Source organism: Sphaerodactylus townsendi, linkage group LG04 (assembly GCF_021028975.2).
Source record: "Sphaerodactylus townsendi isolate TG3544 linkage group LG04, MPM_Stown_v2.3, whole genome shotgun sequence".
Classification (NCBI taxonomy): domain Eukaryota; kingdom Metazoa; phylum Chordata; class Lepidosauria; order Squamata; family Sphaerodactylidae; genus Sphaerodactylus; species Sphaerodactylus townsendi.
The window spans coordinates 157,500,642-157,522,842 of NC_059428.1; the positions used below are offsets into that span (position 1 = coordinate 157,500,642).

At 45.8% G+C, this 22,201-nt stretch overlaps 2 protein-coding genes across 3 annotated transcripts; one reads left to right on the forward strand and one right to left on the reverse strand.

The window, feature by feature from the left end:
• Nucleotides 1-14: 14 nt before the first annotated feature.
• Nucleotides 15-3,501, reverse strand: AIMP2 (aminoacyl tRNA synthetase complex interacting multifunctional protein 2). Of its 2 annotated transcripts, none has more exons than XM_048493709.1 (4): nt 3,385-3,501; nt 1,977-2,183; nt 1,547-1,778; nt 15-537 (listed from the first exon to the last, which is right to left on the reverse strand). In XM_048493709.1, exons 1-4 carry the CDS (start codon nt 3,397-3,399, stop codon nt 152-154), a joined length of 840 nt encoding a protein of 279 aa, XP_048349666.1. In that variant the 5' UTR covers nt 3,400-3,501; the 3' UTR covers nt 15-151. The 2 variants fall into 2 exon arrangements, with proteins under 2 accessions (XP_048349666.1, XP_048349664.1); XM_048493707.1 differs by having other exon boundaries at nt 3,238-3,497.
• A 314-nt stretch (nt 3,502-3,815) lies between these two features.
• PMS2 (PMS1 homolog 2, mismatch repair system component) lies at nt 3,816-22,175 on the forward strand. Its single transcript, XM_048495218.1, is given in 15 exon segments — nt 3,816-3,913; nt 6,254-6,393; nt 10,208-10,294; nt 10,943-11,045; nt 11,467-11,650; nt 12,540-12,707; nt 14,163-14,260; nt 15,561-15,669; nt 15,852-15,936; nt 16,203-16,355; nt 17,175-18,024; nt 19,013-19,180; nt 19,928-20,028; nt 20,338-20,507; nt 21,200-22,175. Coding segments are annotated over 15 exon segments (2,640 nt in total). The 5' UTR covers nt 3,816-3,833; the 3' UTR covers nt 21,344-22,175.
• The last annotated feature ends 26 nt before the right edge of the window (nt 22,176-22,201 follow it).

Sequence of the window (22,201 nt, forward strand, 5' to 3'; positions counted from 1 at the left end):
CCACCACCAAAAGCTAATTCCATTCTTTTTATTGGCCTGTGACCTTTTAGAGAGATTTAAAATTTTATTCACGCAACAAGTGTTACAGTCGAGGTCACAGTCATAAGCTGAAAGAGAACGTTCAGCCTTTTCCTTTATAGAGACGGCACGTTTATTTCAGCAGTTTGAGAGCGGAGTTAAAAGGCGCTAGATTCTCACAAGACTTGAGCCATTTCTGCAGGTTGGCGGGGACGGCATTGGTGCTTTCCATCTGCTGCAGTGCGCACCAGGCCACGACGTCTGCTACGGTAAGTTCACTTCCCACAAGCCAGGGTGTCTTGCCGAGGGCCGAATTCATGGATCGAAGAACCGCGGCTCTTTCTTTGCTGCTCCCTTCTTTCAACTGGAAGATGGCCGTATCTACCCAGCTGTCTATCAGGGTGGCTGTCACGGCATTGTGCTTTTGCCCGAGTAAAGAAAACAAGAATCTAGCAATGTTTCCTTCTCCTTCGATGGGACACATGGTTTGAACGCTGAATTTCATCTGGGGCTTCTGTACTGAAATTATAAACATGCATTAGTTTTAGATAAGGCAGCAGTCTGTTAAAAGTGTGTGCCATGACACATTTACAGCCCATTCAAAACACCAAATCTATAGAATATAATCTCTTAGTTACTTAAAAACCTGTCTAGTTTCATAGCCTATCCTTCTCAAAACAGTTTACAATAAAGCAACCAAGGAGTTGCTTGGAAAGTATAAATTTACTAATGCTATATTTAGTTGTCTCTATACACTGATTATCTAATCTTGTATTGACCGCTGCTTTTAATAGATTTTATTGGTTTAATAATTTTACTGATTGTAATTAATATTGTTGTGCACCGCCCAGAGCCCCTCGGGGATGGGGCGGTCTACAAATTCAATCAATCAATCAATCAATCAATCAATCAATCAATCAATCAATCAATCAATCAATCAATAAGAATGGAGAAGCGTGGGTGTGCAGAATTAAGACACAACTTCTCACCCACTGACCAACAAAATGCAGATTATGATGCAGGTCCAAGGGCAGCCAAGTAGATTTAAGAGTGGCCCGAAGTTTCTAGGCAGAATTGTTTTATTTATATCCCAGGTAACTTCAAAGCCTCTGAGCTACAATTCAAGAGGCCATCTCTCATGTACCCACTAAAGGTTGGCCCGTGTGCAGGAATACGACTTGGGTTTAACTTCTCCCAAACTACTTGCGCACAGTCTGCCTTCTCCTTGCCTTCAGAAGGAAAGAGAGCACAATCTTGTACATGTGTGACACAGGGATGATCAGAGATGCTTGGCCTGGCCCTTTCCTTCCACCACTGGTAACTGGGATTAAGCCCGTGTCACCATCCAAGCCAACAAATGCAGCATTATGTAAGGAAGTTCTCTGATGTGGAAAGCACAGAAAAGGTTCTACCAGCAGTGCGGGAGTTGCATCTTCCAGGGCCTACATTAAGGACACTTTCAGTAGATTTCACACCACCTAATTTTAGCTGTTCTAGCAGTTACGAGAAACTAATACGCTATACTTACCATCTTTCCAAATCAGCGTAAAGCCCAACTGGTATTCGTGACGCGACTGCTTCTTCGTCTGCTCACCAAAGCATTTCAGGAAGTGCTCTGGCACAAACTTCACGGACGAGTGCGTGTGAATGGCAGATAATACCTTGTAGCGCTCGCACAGCAGGCTGTGGAGGACTAACAACGACAGCGGAGGTAGCGATGGGTTTGCATTGATCACAATATCCTTCAGAGCACCGTAGTCCTGCATCAAAAGCATCAGAAAATAGACAAAGTTAGTTGAAGCCACAATCATGCTTTTAGGACTTCCCAGACATCAAAATATGACTATGTGTCAGATTTGGGCAAGATCGCTAAGAGCCTGATCATGAAAAACTTTACATTAGTGGACCGCTAGCTAGACAGAAATGGTCCTCTCAACACGAGGTTCATCAGGACTTGCCTTTCCGAGTAAAGCATCCAGGTCAGCTGCACTGGCACTTAATGGTACATGGTCATCCGCCTGGATGATGTTTGTTACATCAAAGTCGGCGTCTGGTGTCTGAATCATCTTCGACAGCCCATCCACTGCTGCTTTCAACTCATACAGGCGTTTCAAGATCTCCTCTTGGCGGGATTCGAGGGCCTGAAGCGACGGATCAACCTCATCCTGAAATGGAAGGTACAGCTCACTTAGCAGTTTTATTGTTCTGGTTGAAAGATACAAAAACAGACGATGTTTGTTTTTGTATCTTTCAACCAGAACAATCGTCTGGTGGATCGTCTGGTGGATACAAAAACAGGGATGTTCAATCCATTGCTGTGTGGTGGCAGAGTTTGGGAACAGTACAAGGAAGCAATTGGCATAAAAAACAGTCTTGATTTGTTTTGTAAACCGCCTTGGGCATGGTGGAAAAGCAGAATAGAATTTTGTGTTTTTTAAAATAAAACAGAAGATAACTTTGACTGGGATTATAGCATTTTAGGGCTACCACTACTGGGATTGGAGATTCCTGGAGAACTCCAGGTGGGGTCTGGAAATCCCCTGGAATTACAACCAATCTCCAGCGGACAGATGAAACGGCTGCTTTGGGAAGTGGATTCCATTGCATCATACCCTGCTGATGTTTTCGCTAAACCCCGTCCGGCTCACCCCCCAAATCTCCAGTAATTTCCCAACCCAGAGCTCGCAACCCTATTTGGGGGTGGGAATTCGAGAGCCAAGGGACCCAAGCAGGGCACTATGCCACAAAGCACCCCCTTCAAAGCATCCTAGTGCAATGGTTCCCAACCTGGGATACACATATACATGCCAGAGTGTTTGGGGCTCCACTGAAAAAAAACCTACATTACAGGTTTGCTAATATAGGGAGTGCAGTTTTAAGGAAATGGGTTGCCAAGGGGCATAGGTTGGGAATCACTGCTCTAAGGATCAGTTCCGGATCTCCAGGCCGCACCTGGACGGTGGCAACCCCTGAAAAGAAGCAGAGTATTTAAAACGCCTGTGGCGCGAGTCCTCCCAACCACGTGGTCAACCCTGAGGGCGCCAGTCCTTTTGTCGCGCATGCGCGAAGCCGTCAGTAAGCCCAGTCCCGAGTCCTCATGGGCCCAACCGCGGTTGCGCTTTCCCCTTCCACGATCGGGCCCCGTGTCCCCGTTGCCCCCCCCCCGGGGTCTCCCTCATCGTGGCGCCTCTTTCGGAGGCTCCTTCAACCGGCTCGTACCTGAGGCGAGGAGGAGGAGGCTGTGGTGGCGGCGGCGCCGTTGACGCCGCCCTGGGCGTGCTGGTGCACGCTGCGCACCCGGTACATGCAAGCGGGGAGGTGGTCGGCCAGCACAGCCGAGTCGGGACCCCCTTGACAGGGTCTCACCTTATACATGGGCATCGTGGCCGAAAGGCACGGCGGGCCGCTACTCCTCTCCTCTCTCGGTCACTGACTAGTCACTAGACTTTACCTCTCTAGGGCCGCTCGCGCCCACCCCATTGGACGAACGCTGTTCTCACTCCCGCCTCCGCCCGGCCCAGGTGACCGATTGGCTGCCACGGCGGGACGTTGCCCGCCCTCATTGGTTCCAGCCGACCCGGGAGGCGGGACCTCGCCTGAACCCCGACTCCCATTGGCCGAAGGGAGGGACCGCCCGTCCAAGTGTACCGTGACAGTTCTCACGCGGCCGGAATTAAATAAATAAATCAGCCCCTCGCCTCCGATTGGAGGAGACTGCTGGCCAATGACCGGGCGAGGGGGCTCGACAGCCCGGTGTCCTTTAGGCAGCGACGGGACAGGGGAAGTGTGGTTACCCAGAGGGCAGTGCGCTGCGCATGCCCTCTGAGGTGCGAAAGTTTGAGGCGGGTCTCTGTCAGTCAGTGGGGGGCTTCATGGAGGCGGGAGAGCTCTCTGGGTGAGGCGACCCCCGCGCTTTATCTGTTTGTTTGCCAGAGGAAGGCTTTTGTGTGTGTGGGGAGAGGGGACGTGGGTGCAAAAGGCCAGGGTGCTACTTTGCATATATTTGCATTTTTAAAAATGTCTCCAATAGCGGGGAGGGTGGCAATTCCCGCCTCTTTTTTTGGCTAAACGCGATTTTTTTCCTCCTGCAATTTGAAATGATGCCCCTCAGGAACGGAATCGTTGCTTTGGAATGCCAGGAGTCCACATGGAATTGCAGTTCTTGCTTTGGGATGGCAATGCCCAGAGCAGTTAATCTGGTTCCAGGGATCACCATTCCACTCTAGAGGTTATCTTTCCAGTTCCAGGACACTGGTTGTTTTTTAAATTGCATTTATACCTCTCCCATTCCTGACCATAGCCAGGTTCAGGGTGGCTCACACACATATGAAACAGCAGGTATAAACATGTAACCCTAGGATAAAACAACCCCCCCACCCTTAACATGCCTCTACAGATTGTAAGGGTTATAATAACCTTGTTCAGCTTGTAATAACATCCCCAATCATCCATTATTCCTTTTCCTATGACAATGAGAGGAATGACAGGGATCAGATTACCATAAAAACATAAACCAAGAAGTGGGAGAGATCGTCCCTGTGGGCACTGTTATTCCAGTTGTAGAACACTTGTGCAGAGACCATCATTCCATTCGGGGGGGGGGGGTGTCTCTCCCTTCCTTCACTCTTTCCCTTCTCCCAGGGGCTGTCATTCCAGTCCAAGACCACCGTTTCCAGCCCCGGGGACCATTGTTCCAGGCCCAGAGTTTTTATCTGGTCCCAAGGACTGTCATTCCACACTGGGGGTGTCATTCCAGTTGCAGAACACTTATGCCACTTCCAGGCACTGTCAGTCTACTTCTGAGGGTGTCATGGGTGTCATTCCAATCCCAGCATAGTCTTTTTTGGGCCCAGAGACTGTCATTCTAAATCTGTTCCATATTGTCATTGCAAATTTGGTGTGTGGTTGTCAATTTAAGTGGAGCCCATGCAAGATCACTGGCATTCCAGGCTCCTATTATATCCAGTAGCCATTCCGTAATCTCCCATTGTTACCAATGGGTCATGTTACATTTGTTTTAGTACATCCCTTCAAACGAAGCATGGATAAGTAAAGCATGTCCACTCTGAAATAAGTCCACTGTGTTTAATGTGACTTCTAAAAAATGTTCACAGGATTGCACTCCTAAGCAGAGCTACAATTTCTGCAATGTTTGGTTCTATTTGTCTTGGCCTGATTGAAGATTTACTAATGTGCTCCGTGATTCTCCTTTTGTGGGAACCATGCTTGATAAATGTATTGTCGAAGGCTTTCATGGTCGGATTCAACTGGTTCTGGTTGGTTTTCCGGGCTGTGTGGCCATGGTCTGGTGGATTCCTAATGTTTCGCCTGCATCTGTGGCTGGCATCTTCAGAGGTGTATCACAGGGGGAAGTCTGTTACACTCCAGTTACACACTGTTACACAGTGTGCAGCAGACTTCTCTCTGTGATACACCTCTGAAGATGCCAGCCACAGATGCAGGCGAAACGTTAGGAACAAGATCCACCAGACCACGGCCATACAGTCCGGGAAACCCACCAGAACCACGCTTGATAAAGTTCTGGACTGGCACTTGGGCCAGTTCTGGTTGCCTTCTTGCATTAATCTTTATGAATCCTATTCAGTTGTGAAGATACTTTTGGTTAAACATCAGCGCCGACTCATGAATAATTCAGGGTGGGATAGTATCACATCATTCCGCTGGTGGTGGTAGCAAGCACTGTCAAGTCAAAATTCGACTTATGGCAACCGCGTAAGGTTTCCAAGGGAAGAGATAGCCTGAGATGATTTGGCATTGCCTGCCTTTGCATAGTCACTGTAGACTTCCTTGATGGTCTGCCATTCATGTACTACTCAGGGCTGACCTTGCTGAGTTTAGAAGCTCTGATGAAATCTGGCTAGCCTGCGTCATCCAAGTCACCCCGTGAACCAACTGGCTGTAGTTTTTGGTGGCTCAAGGAACCACATGTAGCTGTAAAGGGCTCCTCTGCCAATGGAAGGTTTCTTATGCTAGCTGCAGGGTCTGCAACCTGCAGCTCTCCAGATGTTCATGGACTACAATTCCCATCAGCCCCTGCCACCATGGCCAATTGTAGTCCATGAACATCTGGAGAGCCGCAGGTTGCACACCCTGAATGCGTCACAGTGTGGGTGGAATGATAGCATCCTGCTCATTGCCCCAACTAAGTTTGTATGGAATCTCCGAAAGACAGATACGTTAAATATCTGACCCTTTGTGGTGTTTTCATTTGAAGCGCGCAGTCTGCTAAAGGGATCAAGCCAATAGACCGTAAATCGGTTCACCAGATCTGCTCAGGGCAAGTGGTGCTGAATTTGAGTACTGCGGTGAAAGAGCTGGTGGAAAACAGCCTCGATTCTGGTGCGACCAGTGTTGGTAAGCAAGCTCTGTTGTTTTTCTTATGGCATCTAAGCAGCCCTGTTGGCCTTTTTTATCTGGCTTTGCTTTTGTGGGGAGTTTTCACAGAAGGAAAAAGGTGGACTTTCATTATGAGTTTGGACTTAGCTCAGTCAAAGCTTGTGCCTTGGTACATGCTTTTAAATGCTAGTTCCGTTTATTCTTTGAGGCCCTGGAAGGAAGCTTGGTAAGGATAACGCTCAAGGCCTCTGTAAGGCTTCCTGGCTCCAGGTGATCATTTGTCATTCCTAATCATTTGTCCCTATTAGACCGCTACGTTCTGCGTCGGTGGAGCTCCTGGAAGTCCCCAGCCCTTCAATGATGTGGCTGGCCTCTACCCGGGTCAGGGCCTTTATGGCCCTGGCCCCTGCCTGGTGGAACACTCTTCCTCCAGCTGTCCGGGCCCTGCGGGATCTTGGCGAGTTCCATAGGGCCTGTAAAACTGAGTTGTTCCGCCGGGCTTTTGGTGAGGCCGGCCGCGGATCGGCTGCCCCCTTGTGAGGCCCTCCACAGGCTCATCCCTATATTAGTTCCATCTGGGGCGCTGCCAGTCCCTCCCAGCCTTAAGACCGGGTGCCGCTAAGATGGGGATGTTATGCTGCATGCTGATTTTAATGTTTTTAGAGGTATTTAAGTAATGTATTGGGCGTTATTTTGTCTTTGTGTTGTGAACCGCCTAGATCCCCTCCAGGGATGAGGCGGTCTATGAAATCCAATGAAATAAATAAAATAAATTCTTTTCCTGTTGGCCAGTGTAAAAAACACGTGGCCAAATTGATTCTGTGCTAGTGATAAAGAGCTACACTCATTTTGATGCTCAGGGGTCATGTTCTCCATTTGCCCTAAACCTTCTGTCTAAGGGCAATCTTCCTCCCTATTTGGACTCTCTGGTTACTTTAAAGTTATGTAGAACCTTTATGCATGCAAGATTTAGTTACCCTTTTTCAATGGTTTTGCTGGGTCATCTACCAAAGACCACTTTTTCAGACAGACTGTGTCCCTGCCCCTTTAATCAATGGACTCCTTGGTACATATTCTTTTGCCGTGCCCTCATGTGTCCCAACCAATTGTACCATGTTTTAATAAATGGTCTGTGTTTCTTTAGAGCAAAAGGATCAATTCCTGTTAGAGGACTTTGGCCCTCGTACTTATTTTTGTTGCTCATCTGTTAGTGGCTGCAGAAAAGAGTCAAAATAAAGTATTTTTTATGTATGGATCTTATTTAAGTTTTATGGTTTTATTATTAAAGATTTTGGTCTAAGAACAGAGGGGTTGAAAGAAGGAAAGAAAATACTATAAGAAGAGGGAAACTTCTTTTGTTTCCCAAATAAAAAGCAAAACGGAAGCAATAAACAACTATATTGTATTGTCGAAGGCTTTCACGGCCAGAATCACTTGGGTGCTGTGTAGATTAGAAATATATGGCCATAGTTCTAGCAGCAGTTTTTCCTGACGTTATCACCGGCATCTGTGGTTAAGTATCTTCAGAGGATCTGATAGTAGGAAAGGCCCCCCCCCCCCCCCACCCCCCCCCCCCCCCCCCCCCCCCCCCCCCCACCCCCCCCCCCCCAAACCCCCCCCCACCCCCACCCCCCCCCCCCCCCACACCCCCCCACAACCCACACCCACCCCCCCCCCCCCCCACCCCCCCCCCCCCCCACCCCCCCCCCCCCCCACCCCCCCCCCCCCCCACCCCCCCCCCCCCCCACCCCCCCCCCCCCCCACCCCCCCCCCCCCCCACCCCCCCCCCCCCCCACCCCCCCCCCCCCCCACCCCCCCCCCCCCCCACCCCCCCCCCCCCCCTCCCCCCCCCCCCCCCACCCCCCCCCCCCCCCACCCCCCCCCCCCTCCCCCCCTCCCCCCCCCCACCCTCCCCCCCTCCCACCCACCCACCCCCCCCCCCCCCCACCTTCCTCAGTCGGAGAGGGGCGGAATCCAGCGCCGGCTCGAGGCGCAGCAGAGGGGCTCCGAGAAAATGTAACCTCGTGAAGAATCTGCTTTCGGGAATGAGAAGCCAGACCTGAGCGCCGCCTCCCTTCTCGGGCGCTGGGGAGGGTCACCGGGAGCACCGCTGGGTACAGCTGCGGCCCAGAAAGTGAGGTGAACACCCAGCATTTCCCTTCTCACAACACTCGTATTCACAACCCGCCCTCTCGCATCCAGTTCCCCCTTTTCCCTCTTTGTCTTTTCCGACATCAGCACGTTAACTCTTCAGAAGACCTCCGTCTCCGCGGTCTACTCTCGCATAGCTAAACCTCTCTCTATATTTCGTTACAGGCTCTTCTTGTCACCCGAGATGTCTTACGGGATCCGGCGGATTTCAGGTATCTCATCGCAGTTTTAGAGAATCAGTCATTCTGAACTGTTGATGTGCCGACGTTAAAACTTATCATAACTTACCCCTTAACCCTTCTGTTATTTTGTGCCCTCATTACTGACTCTAATCACTGCCACGATATCGCTACTATTATGTTCCCTCCACCTCACCTTAAACTTTAGTCTGCTGGCTAATGAGGAATACAGTGGTTCCCTGTTGACGTGGAACATCTTTGCAGGTAAGTTCTTGCAGAGTAGTTTTCCTGAAAAAATTCATACAAGAGTTGCAGAGGGCCCTATGGGGATGCTTTCAAAGGACACTTTCCATCAAATAGTCTAAAAATTCTGTTTATCATGAAATTAAAAAGGATTGGCCAGAGAATTAGAAATTCAGTGTGAAAGAATCTGCCATTATTCTGGCTAAATTTCAAGGAAAAAAATCTAATAAAGGGTGGCTATTTGTTGTTATACACAATAATTGTTTTTCACGCACTATTTCCATGTTAGCAATCTCTTGTTGCTCACCCAAACTGTATGTGCTCATTTTGCTAGTTCCAATTCAATCAAAGATTCAAATTATATTTTAGGGAATTTGTGCTCATATGTTTGGTTAACTAAGAGCCTTGTGGTGCAGGCTGGTAAGATGCAGCATTGCAGTCAAAAGCTCTGCTTGCAACCTTAGTTTGATTCCAACAGAAGTTGGTTTCAGTTAGCTGGCTCAAGATTGACTCAGCTTACTATCCTTCTGAGTTTGGTAAAATGAGTTCCCAGTTTGGTGGAGGAAAAGTGTAGATGACTGGGGAAAGCAGTGGCAAACTAGCCTGTAAACATAATCTAGTAAACGTCATGATGTGACATCATCAGTAATGACCCAGTGTTTGCCTATTTGGCTAAAATCCCCAGTGACATGCTTCCTATTTTAATCAGTGGGATCTAACTGACAGATTGTTCCAAGTTACAGAGTTATAACCTGAGCATAACTACACCCTTCTAAGAAGGATCCTCTGAAGATGCCAGCCACAGATGCAGGCGAAACGTCAGGAGAGAATGCTGCTAGAACACGGCCATACATCCCGGAAACCACACAGCACCCAAACAACTATATTATTACAAGGAAATGTTTTGTTATATTGTATTTCAGTTGGATTTTTTGGTATGGTTTTAATACTCTCATTTTAACGGTTAAATGGGCTCACTTTGATCCTGGGCAGTTTGGTTATTGTGGTGTTTGCTGGAATGTGTATTTTGCTGATACTTTTCTGATCTGATCTATGACTGTAAATAAACTTAAATAGATAAACTTAAACAACAATATTGACCAAGAAAAAGACAACATGCAATTTGAAATTTAAGCATACATGTAAGCAGCATTGGGCCGTTGTGAGCTCTAAGCCGTTTACAAAAACATGATACTTCTTGGTCGTTTTCTTTTCCATGAAATGTCTTTGATTCATTACAATTTTTCTAAACTTTGTAGAAGTGAAGCTTAAAGAATATGGGACAGAACTTATTGAAGTTTCTGATAATGGCTGTGGTGTGGAAGAAGAGAACTTTGCAGGCTTGAGTACGTTGAATTTGATTTATTCATGCAAATCTGTTAGAAACTGAAAGGCAGACGCTGTACTTCGTATGATGTTTGTGATCCTTTACTGATTGCTGTTGGCTTCATGCTACTGCTTTTTTTTATTATCTTCGTATTGTCTGTTGCTAACTGTTACTTGCAAGCATCATTCTTCTTCTTCTGTGTAACTATAATTTCTTTCTAGAGCTTTCAACTTTATCAGTCACTTTTATGAATTGTAGTGCAGTGAGATGCGCTTGCCTTTAAGGCTGCAGACCTGCTGAATAGTCAGTAACTTCAGAATACTGACTTACATGCTAGGAAATACATACGTAGTGTCCTAAACCCTAGATAACCTTAAAACCTGACTTACATGCTAGGAAATACATATGTAGTGTCCTAAACCTTAGATAACCTTAAAACAGCTTTTAAAGACCAGTAAATAAAGCAATGATACATTAGTGAATTGCTACTGATTTTTCTTCTTCTTTGAAGTGTAACGTAAAATTTTGCATAAAAAACCTTCTACTTTAATGATTTGTAAGGCTCTAATTTTATTTGTTGTTATTATTATTATTTATTAAATTACTAGACCGCCCCTCCCCTTTCGGGCTTGGTGTGGTTTTTCCAATTCTAAATATTATTTTCCAGCTCTGAAGCATTTCACTTCCAAGATACAAGACTTCTCCGATCTTATACATGTTGAAACATTTGGCTTTCGAGGTGAAGCCCTCAGCTCTCTGTGTGCATTAAGGCAAGTGTTATTTTGGTTTATGACTGGGTAATTTTTTACCAACGGAAGTCCCTTCTTTGTGCTTTCGTTGAAACAGTTCTCAATTGGGGATGGCCATTCTGTGAGCCACATGTAGCATTTACTTTATTCACAATCCCCTTTCTGCGAAATGTTCAAAGCAATGCACATCACTCTCTTCTTTGTTATTATATCCTCACAGCAACCCTGTGAGGTAGGTTAGGTTGGGAATTTGCGAGTGATCCAAGATCACCCAGCCAGGGTAGAGAAGACGCTCCAATCAGTATACTGTGTCACACATGTATGAGTGCTTACATGCATATTGCATGCAATATAAAGTGTATTCATAGAGGAAACAGGAGGAAAAAACTGTTTGCTTTTATTCCTCACTAATAACATATACTTATTTCATTATTCCCGCCAGCGATGTTTCTATTTTGACTTGCCACAAGTCTGCGAAGGTTGGAACACGTCTTGTGTTTGATCATGGCGGGAAAATCACCTCCAGGGCCCCTTATCCTCGACAGCAGGGGACAACCGTTGGCATTCAGCAGTTGTTTTATACCCTGCCAGTACGGCATAAAGAATTTCAGCGCAACGTAAAAAAGGTATGGCTAAGGCTCCCCACTTCATAGTTCACAGGTCATTCTTTATACCAGTACAGAACACTAACTCTTGTTATGGTGTTCTGGGTGTGTGAAGCATTCTGGGTAATCAGTTGGGCTGGTAAATGGTGAAGGCAAAGGTGATCCAATGTGGGTGGAACTGGCGATGAAGATGAATAGATTTTAAAAATTATATTCAGTAGAACCTTCCTTTTAGAGAGCCAGCGTGGTGTAGTGGTTAACAGCAGGTGCTCTCTAATCTGGAGAACCGAGTTTGATTCCCCACTCTGCCACTTGAGCTGTGGAGGCTTATCTGGGGAACCAGATTAGCTTGTGCACTCCAACACATGGCAGCTGGGTGACCTTGGGCTTGTCACAGTTCTTCAGAGCTCTCTCAACCCCACCCACCTCACAAGGTGTCTGTTGTGGGGTGGGGAAGGGAAAGGAGATTGTAAGCCCCTTTGAATCTCCTTACAGGAGAGAAAGGGGGGATATAAATCCAAACTACTACTACTCTTCTTCTTCTTCATCATCATTATAATGGCTCTTACTTAGATTTATAGGAGTCCCATGGTAAACTTCAGTACAACAGTCAAAAGCTGGGTTCACGACCCAAGTTTTGTCTTGACAGTAATCAGTTTCAGGTAGCCAGTTCACAGGTTGATTCAGCCTTCCATTTTTCTGACGCCAGAACAATGATTACCCAGCTTGCTGGGGGTAAAGTGTGGACATCTGTGGGAGGCAGTGGTAAACCACCTCATAAACGTAGTCTGCCTAGTAAATGTTGTGGTGTGCCAGATGGGTCAGTAATGTACTTACACAGCAGACTTGTTTTTACCTTTACCTAGATGTATTACTAGAAACTAATACTCTGTCTTTTTATTTTTGCCAGGAGTATGCAAAAATGGTTCAGGTGTTGCAAGCGTATTGTATCATTTCAACGGGCGTTCGAATTAACTGCACCAATCAGGTCGGCCAGGGCAAGAAACAGCTTGTGGTGGGCACCAGCGGGAGTCTGTCCTTAAAGGAAAACATTGGGGCGATATTTGGACAGAAGCAGGTATTGCTGATTGCAGAAAATGGATTTGATTATTGGAGGGAAATGGTTATAACTTGTATCATCTAAATCAGGGGTAGGGAACCTTTAACACTCAAAGAGCCATTTGGACCCGTTTTCCATGGGAAAAGAAAACACTTGGAGCCGCAAATAATTTTTGACATTTAAAATAAAGATAACACTGTATATATTGGGGTTTTTTTACCTTTTACTCCGCTCATTCTGAGAATCGCATGGATGTGTCCGCCCTGCTGCCTGCAGGGTGGGCAAGGATGAGGCCAGTGGCTCGGCCTCACCGGCTGCCAGGAAAGCACCCGCCCCGCTCCAACGGGGCAGGCAAGAGGGGAAGCCCGCGGCCGGCCACAGGCAGTTGGTGCGCCCGCCCTGCTGCCTGCAGGGCGGGCAAGGATGGGGCCAGCGGCTCGGCTCGTGGAACCGCAGTGCAAGGGCAGAAGAGCCGCATGCGGCTCTCGAGCCGCGGGTTCCCTACCCCTGATCTAAATGAACATGGTGACTGTAAAGAGAAATAGGCTTTTAGTATAGGATTTTTTGCATGCTGTCAGTTTTGTGTTTGTGTGTCGCAATCAGTCTTTAAAAGCCACTGATGGGAACTCTATCTGGATTAGGGGTGGATTTCAGCTTCTGTTACACAGTTGGTCCAAATCTCCCAAGCTGGTTAGGCAGGGAAAAGAGACAGCCACAATATGTGTAGCTCCATAAACTAAGGTAACTCTGGGGTTTTTTGACTATGGTAACAATGCGGGGTGGGAGTTTACATGCCCCTTCCCATCCCCAGTCTAGAGTGGTTCCTTGTGGCTGGGGTTTCAGTGCCAAATGACACAGTCATAGTTCCAGTCCTAGAACTCCAGTGTCATATATCGCATGGGCATATAAAGGACAATGAATAAAATGGCATAAGAGGAGATCAGATAGAGGAATCAGAAATACAGAAGGTAAAGAGAGCCAGCATGGTGTAGTGCAGGGGTAGGGAACCTGCAGCTCTCCAGATGTTCAGGAACTACAATTCCCATGAGCCCCTACCAGCATGGCCAATTGGCCATGCTGACAGAGGCTGATGGGAATTGTAGTTCCTGAACATCTGGAGAGCCGCAAGTTCCCTACCCCTGGTGTAGTGGTTAAGAGCAGGTGGGTTCTAATCTGGAGAACCGGGTTTGAATCCCCACTCCTCCACCTGAGTGGCAGAGGCTTATCTGGTGAACCAGGTGTGTTTCTGCACTCCTACATTCCTGCTGGGTGACCTTGGGCTAGTCACAGTTCTTCTCTCAGCTCCACCTACCTCACAGGGTGTCTTTTGTGGGGAGAGGAAGGGAAAGGAGCTTGTAAGCCACCTTGAGTCTCCTTGCAGGAGAGAAAGAGGGGGTATAAATACAAACTCTTCCTCTTCTTCTAATACTTTTTTAGTCTTCTCCTAACCATGGCTTTGTTTTTTTCCCCCAGCTGCAAAGCTTGATTCCTTTCGTTCAGCTACCTGCTAGTGAAGCTGTCCATGAAGAGTATGGCTTGTCTTCTTCTGATACGCTAGCCAGTCCTTATACGTAAGTCAGCAGTTATCAAGCGTCAATATCAGAATAACTTGCAGATGTTTTAGCAGTTTAGTTCTAAGCGGAGCGGCGCTCTTCTAAATCTGTGGATATAAAAAAGCGTAACTCTGTTGAGGACCACATTTTAAGGGATGAGAAAATCTGAGGCTTAGGTGTATTGATCGCTTTTATTCATTTCTTTTCCATTCAGGGAGTGTGGAAAGACAGAGGATGCACGCTTGCAACATTCACCCATATCTTAAGGGCAAGTGGATCATTGGAACGAATGTTGCAGCCTGAATTCTCTGCTCGCCTTTCAACATTCCATCTGTTCAAATTTGGTATAATGTAATATGGAATATAACAGCCGTAGATTGGTTTCATCATACTTACAGGGAATGGAAAACTGTGCTGCAGGCTGGGCTGCCTCCTTGTGTATAAACAGAAAAACATGGGGAGATCCCACTATAAGCCCACTGCACAGTGAAGGGGCCTGGTTTAAGCATTCCATATATCATAGAATCATAGAGTTTGAAGAGACGCCAAGGGCCATCAAGTCCAACCCTCTGCAGTGCAGGAAGACAGAATCAAAGCACTCCTGACAGATGGCTATCTAGCTTCTCTTTAAAAACTTTCAAAAAAGGAGACTCCACCATGCTCCAAGGGAGTGCATTCCACTGTTGAACAGCCCTGACTGTCAGGAAGTTTTTCCTGAGGTTGAGGTGGAATCTCTTTTCCTGCACCTTGAACCCATGACTCCTGGTCCTAGTCTCTGGAGCAGCAGAAAACAAGCTTGCTCCCTCACCAACAGGACATCCCTTCCAATATCTTAACATGGCTATCATGTCCCCTCTTCACCTTCTCTTCACCAAACTAAACGTACCCAGATCCCTAAGTCTTTCCTGATAAGGCACAGGTTCCAGACCTTTTACCATTTTGGTTGCCCTCCTCTGGACCTGTTCCAGCTTGTCTATATCCTTCTTGAATATTGTGCCCAGAACTGTACACAATATTCCAGGTGAGGTCTAACCAATGCAGAACAGAGAGGTACAATTACATTCCTTGATACTCCTGTTGATACAGCCCATTGTCACTGAGATCAATCTGCATGCACTTTTTACTGTATTTACATACTGTTGCTAGAAGGTCTGTCTTAACTCATTACAGGCTTACTATTTTTATGTGATTAAAACCTGGGATTAATTTTTCAAATTAAAAGTTTCCTTAAAAATTAAGAAACCTGGGGCCGTTACATAATTGATAAGGGAAAGGGCACTACAGTAAAGTTTCTTGTTCACGTATTAACTTTAAACAGCATAACACTAGCCGCTTCGCTAAGTTGCGATCACGCAAGGCCGAGTAGCAAGCAATGCATGAGATGACAGTTCTTCTTTATTAACCAGAGGCCATGCGACCCAGCAAAAGTAAGATTTTCCATAATAAAGTAATTAGTTCATAAAAGTTAGCTAATGTATGGTCTCCCCTTAGTAAGCTCTATTTGATCTTGCCTTTTTCAGTGTCCCAGAAGTTGAAAAACAGACAAATATATATATTTTTTACCAAGATTGAATTGTTACAATTGTGGTACTTTTTTTTTTCTGGACAGGTTTCCAAAGTTGTGAATGAAGTATACCACATGTACAATAGACACCAGTATCCCTTTGTTGTTCTTAACGTATGTGCAGATTCTGGTGAGTCACCAATACTTCTTTGGGGGAAACGTTAATGAGTCCATATCTATGCTGCAGAATATAATATAGTCTGCCTAGTAAATGTTGTGATGTGACTCAGTTCTTGCACAGAGGACCATCTTTACATTTAAGTCCATCAAAGTGGTTTGGTTTAGCCGGGTACAACTGTCTAGGACTGCCCTGTCTGTTAGAAAATCATGTGTTTAGATGAGAGGGTTTTTTATAGTGGAAAGAAGAACATGAAAGCGTCTTTTCCTGTGTTTCAGGAAGCATTGACATCAACGTGACACCCGACAAAAGGAAAATACTGCTTCAGGAAGAAAGACTTCTGTTGGCTGTTTTGAAAACTTCTTTGATGGGAATGTTTGGTAGCGACGTTAACAAGCTTGTCGTCAACCGGAAGTTGCCAGATGCTGAAGGTAGGAAGAGCAGAAGAAATTGACACAAACTGTTCCTCCCTATTAATATTTAAACTCTGAACAAACCTGCATTGCGAACTAGTTAACTAGGTGAAGTACTCCAGTTTTAGTTCTATTAGACCCCATTGGCCTGTTAGATGACATTTTCAGCAGCTCGAACACAGTTAATGTGACTAATTGTTAGGGTATTTAAGCTGCCACTGGCAAGCCGTCAGATTTAAAAAGGTATATCTTCTTTTGCAAATGAACAGAAGAGTTACACTAAGCCACTGTGGTATAGCAGTTACTTAGTACATTTTTATCGTGGCCTTTTTTCAAGGAGTTCAGAGTAGTGTACTTTGGTCTTTTGAGAGCCATTGTGGTGTAATGGTTAAGAGCAGGTGGATTCTAATCTGGAGAACCAGGTTTGATTCCCCACTCCTCCACCTGAGTGGCAGAGGCTTATCTGGTGAGCCAGATGTGTTTCCCTGCTCCTCCACATGAAGCTTGCTGGGTGACCTTGGACCAGTCCCAGTTCTCTCCGACCTCTCTCAGGCCCACCTACCTCACTTTAAGGTGTCTGTTGTGGGGAGAGGAAGGGAAAGGAGCTTGTAAGCCACTTTGAGTCTCCTTACAGCAGAGAAACTTGGGGTATAAATCCAAACTCTTCTACATCTTCTTCTTATTTGAAGGACAGGTCACATAAAAATGTAAAGATACATTTTCATACCTTACTACTGTTTTTCTCCCAAATGTTCTGAATCTTTTTCAGAGTTTTGTTTTATGCCTACAAATTAATTTTAAAAAAATGATACTTGAAAATTGTTATTTCCTTCTTAGGAAACTTTACGCCGGACATTCAAGATGAGACCGAAGCACCCGGCTTGAAAATGCACAGTTCCTTGTCTCCAAATCCAAAGCAAGCAATGACTGTAGCCAAGCTCAGAGAGTCTTTCTCTCTCCATCAAGAGTCAGCGACCAGAGTTCAGAGTTTTGAAAATGCCGAGCAGCACCGTTCCCCCGGGCAGAGGAAATTACTGACATTTTTTAGCGTTTCAGGATCATCAGGTAAGAAGACTGTTCCTGAAAGGAAATCCAGGAGTGGATCTGAAACGGATTTGAGCACATCCCTGTTTCCTCAAAGAAATGTCAAGCCATTAGCAGAAGAGACGGACTCTGGCTGCAGCAGTGCTTCTACGGAATCGGACGTGGGTTTGGACACTCCTGAGCTCGGCGGTTGCTTCAGTAGCGAAAGTGCAGACCGTTCCCCTGATGTCGAACCCCATGGTTCCAAAGGAGGAATTCCAAGGGAAAGTCTTGAAACTTGTGGACAAACATGGAGCTCAGAATGTGACTTGAACCAAAGCAAAGAGTGTACTGAGGAGGTTAACTGTCCGTCCCCAGACGCAAAGCGTCGGAAGATCGCTCCACCTCGGTCACAGACAGGAAGTTTGTCAGAGGAGAGGGATGAACAGAATTGTGCCACTTCGTCACAGTACGACGTGCCTTTGGAGATCGAGAAGAAAATCATGACGCTGGAGTTTTCTATGAGTTCGTTGAAGGGAAGGGTGAAGAATCTAATCCAGTGGCAACAGAAGAAGGTGGAAAAGCTGAATTACAGGAAATTCCGGGCAAAGATTAGCCCTGGAGAAAATAAATCGGCAGAGGACGAATTGAGAAAAGAAATAAGGTATTTGCAGGGTCGATTCAGTGGTTCCGTTACGTAAATAACTTGGTGATTCTGAACCATTGTTGCTAAGGATGCATGCTCTCCACTGTTGCAGAGAGAACCCGTAGTGTATAAGCAACACCTATGAAAGTTAAATTAACTAATGTTGCTCATAGTCCTAGCACTCTAGTTCTGTGGTCTCTAGTTCTGTGGTATCTATAGGCTGTCCAGTTCCTCTGATATCTGAGCAACTAAACCAATGGCAACCCGAAGGGCTTTGTCCTTTCTGTCTGCCAAAGGTTTGCTCGAAAACACGCCAGTGGATTTAACAGATAAGAGAATGATTTGTGCGCCAGGAATCCCAAGCTTGAATCTTCCCTTTTTCTAAGGTGATCTTAGGCACACTTTTCCCGCACTGTCTGCCATTATCAGTGTGGGTAATAATACTTCTGACCTACCTTCCAGGGTTAGTGGCAAGGCTACTGAGATCGCGCCTCTTATGTGTTTTCACATGATAATGTGCAATTATTGCTTAAAATTATTGTTAATATTTATATGTACTATGATGTGTTTTTAAAACTTTTTTTTTAACCATTGACTTATGGCAATCTCTGATGAGGCTTTCAAACCAAAGATGGTTTGCCATTGCCTGCCTCCACATTTCCCCCTGGTATTTCTTGATGATCTCCCATCCAAATACTCGCCATGTTTGATGCTGAACATGTATGGCTGGCCCAGAGTCACCCAGCAAGTTTTACGGCCAGGGTGGGGATTAGAACCTGGGTTTTCAAGATGCTAGCCCAGCACTTAAAGCACTACACCACACTGTACTATAAAGTGTTTGAAAAGCACACAGAAAAAACATATTCCCTTTCCAATACTTCTTTCTTGTCTAGAGGGTCATCATTTCTTTACAGTGTAAAATATTTCCCCCTAAGCAGCAGAAGAAAATCTTGCCCCAGTATGTGAGACCCTAACCTGTTTATTTCTTTATTTTAATTGTACACAGTAAAGAGATGTTTGCAAAAATGGACATTGTCGGCCAGTTCAACTTAGGATTTATAATAGCCAAATTGAACTCTGACCTCTTCATCATTGACCAGCACGCTTCAGACGAGAAGTACAATTTTGAGATGTTGCAGCAGCATACCGTTTTGCAAGGTCAGAAACTGATCATGTAAGTATACTCTGGGTGGATGAAGAGCATGAAGTGAGCAAGAGACCAATACAGTTAGGAGACCCGTGGGAACAGATAGCCCCCTTCCCACCAAGAAACCAGATTCTCCCACAGGAAGAGAGAATAGATGGAAATGACTAGTGTAGTCTGGATCCAACCCAGAATAGTCCCACGAGTGCATGTTGATAACTTCGAAGAAGAAGAAGAAGAAGAAGAAGAAGAAGAGGAGGAGGAGGAGGAGGAGAAGGAGGAGAAGGGGGGAGGAGGAGGAGTTTGGATTTATATCCCCCCTTTCTCTCCTGTAGGAGACTCAAAGGGGCTTACAATCTCCTTGCCCTTCCCCCCTCACAACAAACACCCTGTGAGGTAGGTGGGGCTGAGAGAGCTCCGAGAAGCTGTGACTAGCCCAAGGTCACCCAGCTGGTGTGTGTGGGAGTGTACAAGCTAATCTGAATTCCCCAGATAAGCCTCCACAGCTCAGGCGGCAGAGCGGGGAATCAAACCCGGTTCCTCCAGATTAGATACATGAGCTCTTAACCTCCTACGCCTTCTGCTCCTTAGGAAATCATTCACCCTGAAGTGTGTTAAAGACTGCTAATGAATCCTTCTGAGGTGGATGAACTTGTGTGAAAGTATGCCCAGAGAAAGGAAGCTGTCTTAGTCAAGCCTATTTATGCTAACCCTTCTGTTGTTGTACAGTGAGATTTTGAACATAGATGCATTTTTTTCACGGTCCTTCTTTTTCAGACCTCAGACCCTGAACTTAACTGCTGTCAATGAGAGCGTGTTGGTGGAAAACCTGGAAATTTTCAGGAGAAACGGATTTGACTTCGTGATTGATGAAGGGGGTATGTCTCTGCCCAGTTGTTTTAAGGTTGAACGGGAGGCAAACTTTGACATGCAGTATAAGGGTTTTGTTTAGGTGTTTGCATCCATCTAATTTTCAGTTGCGGCTTTTATTTCTATGTCTCCATCAAAGGAATCCAAGGCAGAATAACCTTTTAGTAACTGTGTCAAATCCCCCTCTCATCCTGGCCACCAAATTCCCATTTCCATCCTGAAACAAAGCGATAAAATGTTTTCCTATAACCTTTCGTATGTTTTCTTTGTTCAACATGTCCTTCCTCTGATTAAAACAATCCTTTTAAACTCTCCAGCCCCTGTAACCCAAAGAGTGAAGCTTGTTTCATTACCGACAAGTAAAAACTGGACTTTTGGCCCACAAGATATAGAGGAGCTGATCTTCATGCTGAGCGATTCCCCGGGTGTGATGTGCAGACCTTCCCGAGTGAGGCAGATGTTTGCTTCCCGAGCGTGTAGGAAGTCGGTAAGTATCGCACTAGTATCAGCGTGTGAATAGACTGTACTGTGTCTTGTGTCTCTGTCCTGTATTTGTAGGATGCTTAAATAACTCTCAGGCGTTTGAGCATATGACACCAGTAGCATAGTGGTTAAGAGCAGGCGTACTCTAATCTGGAGGAACCGGGTTTGATTCCCTGCTCTGCCGCCTGAGCTGTGGAGGCTGAACTGGGGAATTCAGATCAGCCTGTACACTCCAACACAAGCCAGCTGGGTGACCTTGGACCAGTCACAGTTCTTCGGAGCTCTCTCTCAGCCCCACCCACCTCACAGGGTGTTTGTTGTGAGGGGAGGGGGAAGGGCAAGGAGATTGTAAGCCCCTTTGAGTCTCCTATAGGAGAGAAAGGGGGGATATAAATCCAACTCTTCTTCTTCTTCCTCTTCTTCACTGTAAAAATTAAGATAGAATCAAGTCCAGTAGCATCTTAGAGACCAACAAAATTTCCAGGGTATAAGGTTTTGAGAATCAAAACTCCCTTCATCAGATATAAGCAGGAATGAGGATCCCTGAGTCCTTAAATCCCAGTCAGAAGATGGGAGGGGTGTTGTAAAGAAAGGAGTCAGGATACAAAGGTATGATGCAGGCAGTCCAGCAAGATGATGATAACAGAATAAAGTTTTGTGGGTGGGTGTTTCTATTTCAATCTCCCCTTTCCTTAGGTCATGATTGGAACAGCACTGAATGTCAAGGAGATGAAGAAACTGGTCACCCACATGGGCGAGATTGAGCACCCTTGGAACTGTCCGCACGGAAGGCCGACCATAAGGCATATAGCCGACCTCAATCTGGTTTCTCAAGAATAGCAAGCCCTTATACCCGTTTTTTAAAAATTCATTGCACTGTGACTTCTTTTCGGATTCCAGCTGATCATGAACATGTCCCCAAAGCTTAAGCCTTCGTTTTGTGTAGCTAATTTTTTTTTAAAATCAGTTTTATTATAAAGGTGGCCAGATCCTCAAATTGTCATGCGGAGGCATGTGTGAAAGATTGATGTTTGGCTCTCTGGCCTTCTCATCTGGAAGGATAGTAAGCAGGCGGGTGAGATACAGCTATTTCGTGCTCCAGACTCTTGTTGCAAAATTCTCGGGTTGGGGTGCACAGGTGCACTCCCCTTTAGAAAACTATCCTGGGTCATCCTCTTAGCCCGTTGACCATGACCAAACTGTTAAGATGGATCCATTTGTCATCTAAACCGGTGTAAGTCCGGTGCAACGGATAAGATGCAAGTTGTTTCTCCTATGAAATCATCTGTGCTAGAATTACTTGTAAAATCATCCTTCTCACTTCTGTAGTTCTGTGTATGTGTGTGTGTACTTTTTTAATTTTATTAAAAAATTATAAACTTTTTTTTTACACAAAAGTTTTTTGAGTTCTCATTAAATGACGTCCCTGCATACAATGCGCCATGGTGGGGTTTCAGTATCCTCCTTGTTCTGTACTGTAAGCACTCCAGAACCAAGGACAGTGCCACAACATATGCAGAGTTCTTTTCCTACAACTGCAACTTACCTTTTCCCACAAAGAGTCTTGTGGTGCTTTGACGGCTAGCTGATTTATTGCATCATATGCTTGGTGTAGTGGTTAAGAGAGCTGGGCTCTAATCTGGAGAACCAGGTTTGATTCCCCAGTCTTCCACATGAGTGGTGGACTCCAATCTGGTG